The sequence below is a fragment of the Morone saxatilis genome, unplaced genomic scaffold, assembly GCF_004916995.1.
Source record: "Morone saxatilis isolate NCDOM2014 unplaced genomic scaffold, NCSU_SB_2.0 Contig12, whole genome shotgun sequence".
Lineage (NCBI taxonomy): Eukaryota > Metazoa > Chordata > Actinopteri > Moronidae > Morone > Morone saxatilis.
This window is the reverse complement of record NW_023339674.1, coordinates 8,974,352-8,983,141: the sequence shown is the minus strand read 5'-3', so window position 1 is coordinate 8,983,141 and position 8,790 is coordinate 8,974,352. Positions and strand designations below refer to the sequence as shown.

At 38.3% G+C, this 8,790-nt stretch overlaps 2 protein-coding genes across 2 annotated transcripts in view; one reads left to right on the top strand and one right to left on the bottom strand.

The window, feature by feature from the left end:
- lsm4 (LSM4 homolog, U6 small nuclear RNA and mRNA degradation associated) overlaps nt 1-1,189 on the bottom strand; it is a 3,937-nt gene extending 2,748 nt beyond the window's left edge. Inside the window, exons 1-2 of the mRNA XM_035653945.1 lie at nt 1,057-1,189; nt 364-405 (exon numbers count right to left, since the gene is read on the bottom strand). Coding sequence (XP_035509838.1) covers nt 364-405; nt 1,057-1,059 — 45 coding nt within the window. The 5' untranslated portion in view covers nt 1,060-1,189. The remainder of the gene's footprint in view (nt 1-363; nt 406-1,056) is intronic.
- Nucleotides 1,190-1,552: 363 nt separating this feature from the next.
- Nucleotides 1,553-8,784, top strand: LOC118321879 (pyroglutamyl-peptidase 1-like). The gene is made up of 5 exons (XM_035653429.1): nt 1,553-1,742; nt 3,534-3,586; nt 4,744-4,860; nt 5,660-5,892; nt 7,399-8,784. The coding sequence occupies exons 1-5, from the start codon at nt 1,709-1,711 to the stop codon at nt 7,589-7,591; spliced, it is 630 nt and encodes a 209-aa protein (XP_035509322.1). The 5' UTR covers nt 1,553-1,708; the 3' UTR covers nt 7,592-8,784.
- Nucleotides 8,785-8,790: the final 6 nt, after the last annotated feature.

Here is an 8,790-nt window from a genome sequence, read left to right as displayed (position 1 = left end):
AAATGAAGCCCAATGGAAGCAGACCAAACCTGAGTAACTGCATTAAGGTTACTCTCAAACTATAAACCGACTAATAGCAGTATAAATATTTACATTTACTGATTACAGACTAACAATCAGGAAAGGTTAGTTGCTTTACACAGTTACAGATAAAATACCTTGGGTTACTTTGCCTTCTTTCAGTCTCTAAGCAATTTTTCACTTTCTCATCTGATACCTTGCAATATTTTTTTAAGATTAGCAGTTTAACAGCTAAGTTATATAAATCAATAAATATACAGATAAGAAACATTAAAATATATATGTGAACTTGCTGCACATCCACAGGCTGACATAAGCTCATTGACAGCAGTGTCTCCTCACCATAGGATGGTTCTGGGCAGTCTTCAGCAGAGATAGTGGAAGCTGCAAAATGAAAGAAAAACAGGTCACAGGTAAGAACTCACCTGCCTTTAACAGTATGTTAGGTTGCTTGTTTTTAACCTGACTGCTTTTGAGGTTAGACCCAACTTTAACCTTCAGACACGGTCCCCTAACTACTACTGCTGCAGGCTGTCTGCCACAAGTAAGAACCCATAATTCACCCAGCAGTGTGTTATTCTAATTAAACCTGCTGCTATGTAAAGCAACAACAAACTATATAAGACAGCCACAAAAAAAAAACACACAGAACTCAGGAGGAGAAAAACCTTTAAACACTTTAAATAAATAAACCAGCACCTGGAAAAAAAACGAACTCTGACTACATGAACTTTATGAACTAAATGCACTTTATAAATGTTTTACTGAAGCAATTTCCTTGTGTGTGTAATCTATAATATGTGTAAACCATAATACAGTTGATTTAAAAGCAACAATAGCCCGTCAGTTCGCTGTTAAATGAGCTTATATCTCCACTTCAGCCCGGTAAAGACAGTGTGTTGGACATTAACAGGCTAAAGCAGCTACCGCTAACACACGGGTTGTCATTGTGACCCGGTTCACACAGTTATCGTGCTACAGGCAGTCTGAGACAACTATCAGCGTTTAATCTGAGCTCTGCGGTTAAATACTCACCATTGTGGCAGTATCTCTTTGTTGATTTACGGTCTTATTGCTGTTTCTCTCTTCGGCCTTTCACACGATTTCACCTCTCACTGGTCTACTGCCGCCGCTTCTTCTTCTTCCTCTTGTATTACGGCGGTTGACATCCAGATTATTGGTGCATTACCGCCACCTGCTGGTCCGGACGGTGAATCAGAAAATGCGGATTTCTGAATAAGTATCAATAAATAACTATCAATAACCAAAATATAATAATGTGTAATAACCCTGGGAATCTTTCTGTCTTTTTATTTATTATTTATTATGTATCTTTTATACATTTTTATATAAATAGTTTTAAATTTAAATATGTATTCTTGCCAATTACTAATTTATTTCTTGGCAACACTTATATTTATCTATTGATCTATTTATCCACCACATTGTGTTTATTGATTTGTTTACGTCAATCCTTGGTTTAATCAGCGTCACGTTGCTGACGTAATCACGCAACGCAGCCCGTCGACAGAGAAGAGGACCGGTTTGGTGTCTGGCAGAAGGAGCCGTCAGCTGTGGAGGGTGCTCACTCCCTTTACGGTCCCGGGTCACAAATAAATAAAAGATTAAAAAAAAAAGAGAAACAAGGAAACAACGGGACTCCCTCCCACCTGTGACCGGACGGGCGATGGATAACAGTAAACGCACGGTGGTCGTTACAGGTTTGTCTTCTTTGTCCCGCAGTAGTTTTTCTTTGTCGGCAGCCTGAAACAACCGGAGGAAGTGGAGGAAAAGTTGTAGAGATGACAGCTGCTGTAGCGTTAATGGCGTCAGGCTGTTACTGCTCCACTCTGCAGCTCGACACTGCTCATTCAAACGTTTTGCTTTGTTAGTTGTGAGAATCATTTGAGTGGTGGTGGTGAGTTATTTTTAAAAATACAATCTGAGGCTCCTGACGAGCTATGTGAAATTATATATATATATATTTATCTTTGTTGTTTTCTGTTCACCAAAGGCCACAATCAATGTAAAGATAAACAGTATAAAAGAATCACTAAATAACTCACTAGAAATGATAGAAATGTGTAATAATTGTAATTATTGGTAAAATATGTTAACTATAGAGTGTGGCCTATATTAATAGGTGCACAAATAAAAATCAAAGTTATCTCAGACAGCAGTTTATGGTTGTTATTATCATTAAATGTCACTTTAATATGTGTGAACGACAGACAATGCTGAGAAAATGCTTCCTGCAGCTATGAAATGAATATGTTGTATTGTCTGGGATTCATATGCAGAGATTTAGTTGTAATAGTCAAAACATTTTCAACTTTTCTGCACAAAAGAAAGAGTGGCTTTTTGTCTTCATGGCTTTGTATTGTGAGTTTCACAACAGTTGGACTTGTTCTCAACACCCGGCCTCTTTCCAGACAGACATGGTGTTATTTTATAGATTTGGGCAAAAGTGGTTAAAAGTAAATAACACAATAACCAAATAATCAAATCAACCAATGATTGTGTTCCAGTATCGATATCCTGCTGTATTTTTTTGAATTGGAGCATTTTACTTACAATTTAATCACATTAGTCTCTATTGTAATATTACATTTTGCACCTAGAGCTGTTTTTAGCTGCGTCCTACCAATCTGTTTTTAAAAGCTGCTTTATGTGTTTGTAGCATTTTGCATCATTAAGAATTAAACAAGAAAGACTCTAACTAAATAATGATTACAGTGACATGAATGTATCCGTAAATATTCACTTCTAACCTCTTAAATATAATATTTTTCCAAGTGCCCAAACTACAGTCGTGCACATTCAGTCTGTGGAGGATAACAGAAGCAGTGACTTGGTGTTTTCAGACACAAAGGGGTGCAGAGGCTTGCAGTCCCCCGGCTAATAGAAGATGTGTAGATTGCCTGGGAACAGCACCTCCACAATAGCGGGCCGGCTTGCAGCTGCCGGCCCCTCACTCTGCTCCTTTTCAGCAGCCTGTCAGACAGACTGACCCCCCCCCTGCCTCCACCCGAACCCCCCCTGCCTCCACCCAAACCCCCAGAGACCGGCTGACCCTTAGAAAGGTGGTGGAAGGGGATCAGCTATAGATCCCTATATAAACAAGCTTGAGTGAATATCCATAGGTGGCTGCTGCTGCTATTTTGTAGGTCATATGGAGTGATTTCTAGTGAAAGTGATTTTAATGTGGTAATTCAAGGAAAGCATTGACACATCAACACACTAAGGTCTCATATTCAAGCCTAACAACGCAGCCCATTCAGTAGGACATAATTAATTCTTTATTACAACAAGGAGACTCCTAAGATAGCCCATAGCTGTTTGGAAGTTACACTGCATTCACTCATCTGCTTCCACAGAATTAAATGTATTTGCATTTGCTTTTTTACGTCATTTTTTTTTTACTAACTGATAATGTGAGACCCACCAGAGACCATGTTGCAGGAACAAACAACACATCATTGTTTAAAATAACGTGATAATGTGTTTTGCAGGTTTTGGGCCATTTGGAGAGCACACGGTCAACGCCAGCTGGGTAGCAGTACAGGTGTGTTTCACCTCTCTATTGCTGTCTTCACTATGTTTTTCTGTGGTGTGAAATAAATCAGCGTGAGGTACAAGACTGTTGCAATTGATCCTTTTTGATAAAAAAACATAAATATGTATTTAGTTAATGTCAACAAACAATTTAGCTCTCGTGTCGAGCTTGTTCTAGTGGAGGTCACATGATGCTCTGATAGTCGCCGGCCGGCTTCACCCCATGCAGCAGTGTGTCGGAGGCTCTCTGCATCCTACTGGGGAAACGCATGTGGGGGATGATGGTGCTGTCAGGGTGTCTAGACGGACTTGATAAGGATATTAAAGGCAAACAAAAGGCCGCTTTGTGGCGAGGTCACAGACGTGGTCAAACAAGCCTCTTTTCAATACAAGTGGGGGTCAGTGTCCAGGGCTATTTGTCCTGTGGGAGATTGGGGGAGGTGTTCGTCTAATGGCTGTGAATTTGACACAGATTTGTCTTACTTACAATATGTATGATTGCATCTTTTATTTCTTGCTTTTTTCAAGCTTTTACTTATGAATACGGTTGAGTATTGCAGTTAAATCTTCTAATTTGCAGTTAAACATTTTTTTTTTTCAAAGGGTGAAATCATGTTATTTGGAAAGGGCAAGGCCAGTGAGAAACATCTGTCCTTTAAGAAAAAGCAAAAAGGACATTTACCTGTTAAACAGAGTTAATTAACATTTGCCCAAGATCATCATCAGTGGTTCTGAAAAGTTATGGTTTTTTATCAGTGAGTACATTCTCAAGTGGACTTTTTACATTTTATCTTGTCACATACTTAAAAATTAGTATTCCTGATTGTGTATTTTCAAGTAACGTATGGTTCTGTTTTTTACTGCTAACTTGCTTTTGAGTATAGTGTTACAATCACTGCACCACCTCTCTCCACATATTTTAAAACTTGATTGAGCTAAACCTTTTTTCTAGTCGATAAATATAAACTGTATTCATTGACAAAATCATTACATTAAATGGGTGAGTGCATCAATGGGCACTTGATAGAACATAATGCTAGATTTTTGTTCCCACTGAGACCACATGCTAAAAGTGTGCTAACCGTCAAGCACCTAACAAATGCCAAACGCTTTTTCTAAAAATTAAAAAGATTATTTTAGTTATGATGTTTTTGTTTGTCCTCACAGGAACTGAAGAAGCTTGGACTGGGCGGTGAAGTGGACTTGCATGTGTCTGAAGTTCCTGTAGAGTATCAGACAGTCCAGAGTTTGGTTCCCTCATTATGGAAGCAGTATCGCCCACTGGTAAGAGGAGAACACAGGAGAACACAGGAGAACACACCCATCCACATTATTCCAGTTTGAAAGGTGCAATACAAGAACTTGTGTCTGCCTCAGTTTCACATTACGTCTGATTTTACTGCCACAGATTTCAGGTCTGATGTAAGTTATAATAGGATCGGATACACCCTGAGAACAGTCGGATAATAATAAATGTGTGGAACACATGCTGCATTAAATTGCAGACGTTATGAAAATTAATCAACAAATTACTGGCTCTCATGCAACTTCTCTATGAGGGAGTTAGTGGGCGTTTTGGGTCTGGTTTAGTAGTTCTTGGGTTTAGATGTGTGTTTTGTGTTAAATATAAGTGCATTTCTGGTCCAGTAAAAAAAGCTCCTTTTTAGACAACTTCAACTTCAAATAAGCACAGAAGTCTGGGAGAGATGCCACAGATATATTGTGATCGATCTTGAAACCCGTTGGCTATTATCTGATGACGATTTAGCCTATGTGGGCAACGGCCAGTGTTTCAGGGTTTTCGGTGTAACCAGCGGATATCCGGGTCAAGTCTTCCTCTGCAGTCTGATTAGCAACTTGATACGCAAGAATGGCGAGGCAGACACATTTGGTTAGATATCTGCAGTGCGCTTCAGCCAAAGTATTCTGCCTCTTTTGCTGTCCACATGAACTGTTTACCTGCAACATCCAACGCCCACTCAGATGTGATTGGTCTTGGTCCTTTGCATACAGATTCTGATATATATCTGTTTATACTGAGTATATTATGATTAATGATTTTATTGTTTCCTTTGTTTGCCAGTTGGTAGTTCATGTTGGAGTCTCAGGTATGGCCACCACTGTCACACTGGAAAAGTGTGGCAGAAATCACGGCTACAAGGGCCTGGACAACAGCAGCTTCTGTCCTGATTCACAGTGTTGCATCGTGGGAGGCCCGGACTGTATCGACTCAGTCATTGACATGGAATCAGTCTGCAAAAGAGTGAGCGCCTCTGGGCTGGGAGTAGCTGTGTCCGTCTCCAAAGACGCTGGAAGGTAATTATTTACTCATTTTCTTTTAGTTAAAGTCGGCCTTTTGTTTTGACTTTCACGTCTGGATCATATGTTTAACGGGAACTCAAATCTATTCCATCTGTGCAAATCAAGTTGAGTCAAAATAGCCAACTACCTCATGAGATCGTCAATAAACGATACATTAAATAACAAAAGGGATACTTCTTTCTGGTGTAGGTACTGTATCTTAAAAGAACACATTGCAGTTTATATTTTTGTATTTATTTTTTACTACTACTACTGATGATAGGCCATTTTTATCTATATGTCATTTGAATCCCATCAGACTGAAGATAAATATGTTTCATTAAGGATAGTATAATATAATATATATAGTTAGTGAAACCTGTTAGCGTGGAGGTACTATATACACAGGATTGCTACTAGATAACTTACACAGCAGCAGTTTATATGACAGAGATCTTATCTGCATTATCTACTGAAGTTATTGAGCCTGAACAATACAGGATTTATGAGACAAAAAACTTTATTTTATTGACATTAGATTGTTTAAAAAACTGATAACATCAGTTAATGTGTGTTAACAAATAAAAACATTAAATAAACATTTTTTATAAGGATCCCTTAAATGTAGTTATTAAAGTATTGTAAACAGTGAGTGAGACGTTTTACAGTTACAAACATCAACAGTACTCTCTGGTGGATAAACTGTGTAATGGCAACACTACAAACTTCCTCAAACATACACCCTGTTGCCAGTTTGTGAGGTAGGTCGAACTGATGCAGTCTAATACAACAGTCCCGTAATCAATCCTCCCTTCATAAAGGTTATAATGTTCTGTTTTGTATTGATTCAACTTTATGAGGATTTTGGAGGCTGCAGTTTGTGGTGCTGTTGAACCGTCTTGTGTTATATTGAGGAGTGTTTCTGTTATTTAGACTTCCCTCACTGATATAAATGGGTTTATATTTACATTTCTAAAACAATCTTTATGATCTTATGTCTTATATCTTATTTATAATAGGATTGCTGTATTAGACTTAATTATCATCATCATCTTTGGTATTTCTGCACAAAACTTTCTTGTGCTGATGCTGATACATCTGCGAAAAGCTAGAATCTGACATGCTGACATATTTGTCAGGTTATAGAAACAAAATCAACATTTTCATTAAATATATCAGCAGGTGTTGTGATCTGGCTGTCTTACTTTACGTCCATGTGTACGGTTAATCTATGGCGTAGGTATGCAGGGACTTGACGTCACTCACATGATGCCATGAAGATGTTATTGTTTGTGCTTTGCGCTTTGTATATGTTTGTCAGCACAAGGTTATCGAGGCAGAAAATGGGAACCTTATAAATAAATGTATGTGCACATTGGAATGGAAAATACCATAAATGATGTATTGGTGAATCCTTCCAAAGCACTTCTAATATGCGTCCAGTTTAATAGCTTTTATCGCATGTTCCATTTAATGTAACCAAGCCTTTCGTTCATTTGATGCTACTTTCTTCCCAAACAGGTATCTCTGTGATTTCACCTACTACACATCTCTGTACCTGAGCCACGGTCGCTCTGCCTTCATTCATGTGCCTCCTCTTGGAAAGCCTTACAGCCGGGAAGACCTGGGCCGTGCACTGCAGGCCATCATCCGGGAGATGCTGGAGCTTCTGGACCAGGCCGAGGAGAAGATTCACTGCCAGCACTTCCACTAAGTGACCTCCAGATGCCAACCAGCCTCTCCAGCCTTTACCACACAAGAGAAATTGCACTTAACCACAAGTAGCCAAACTTCTTTTTTTGTTTGTTTTTTATTGTCATCTTTTCTTGGACAAAATGAAAATGTTGGTGTATCCCATCTTTTTAGCATTTGTTCCTCTTTGTCTTAGGTTTTTGCTTCATGTTTTGCCTCATTCCGTTGTGTTTTAATGTCTCCCGATGGTGAGAAGATAAAATGGAGGTCTCGAGACAACCCTCAGTCACACTATAATAGAAGCTTTTGTCCCACTTTCAAGGAACATAACACTTTCTGACTTTGGAGTTTATAATATGTGAAAAACTTTAAGTTTCACTAAGAAACACAGAAGCAAAGTGCAGCTCATATTTGTTTATATGCAGAAGGTCCGTAAAGTGACAGACAGTCAACCTATAAGCCCCAAATGTGACTCCTATTAATGCACCTTATAGTGTTAGGGTTATTGAAATGGTTATAGAAGTCACATCTGGAGAAACTGTGAATATACTCTACAGTATTTAACTTCCATAATGCTTCATCCTCAGATTTTGAGTTTCATATTTTGAATTTCCACTGGGACACAGTATGTTACAGTCAACTCACCTCAGTGTCTATAAATGATTAATGTACATGATACATTATGGGTTAAGTAGAAATGTTTATCAGTGAACTGTGTTTGCTAAGTTCTGTTTTCTTTTAACTACCTTCTAACTTTGCTGTTCCACACTTGATGTTACGTTGTTTTTTCAAGTCCTTTTTTCTTTATAAGAAGTTGTAAATTTGCCTACTTTTACAAAGGTTATTTAAATCAGGGAACGGGTTGGTTCCAGCTCATATTCCCCCAGTTTGTTGGCCCAATTCTGACAGAAACCCCCCCAAATCCACTCCACTGAGATCTGGCCCCAGGCTGTGCAATGTTATTTACAGATCTCAAGTTCAGTGATTTACTTTTAGGTTTGTCAGAATTATATTGTGGCTGCACAGTTATTTGAGAAAATTTAGATTTTTTTTTTTTTACATTTATAGATTTTATAAAACAGTTTCTGGTTCTAAATCTAAATTGTATTAATTCATATCCATTCATATTCTTTTTAAATGACTGAACAAAGAGAAGATCTTTTCTTTCCTGTTCATTTAATATAATGAGTTACTATGGACTGCGCTGGATTTCTGGGTAGT

Coding starts and splice junctions, on each gene's coding strand:
- LOC118321879 (XM_035653429.1), top strand. CDS start 1,709: ATGGATAACAGTAAACGCACGGTGGTCGTTACAG. Junction 4,861..5,659: donor GGAAGCAGTATCGCCCACTG/GTAAGAGGAGAA, acceptor TTTGTTTGCCAG/TTGGTAGTTCATGTTGGAGT. Junction 5,893..7,398: donor GTCTCCAAAGACGCTGGAAG/GTAATTATTTAC, acceptor CTTCCCAAACAG/GTATCTCTGTGATTTCACCT.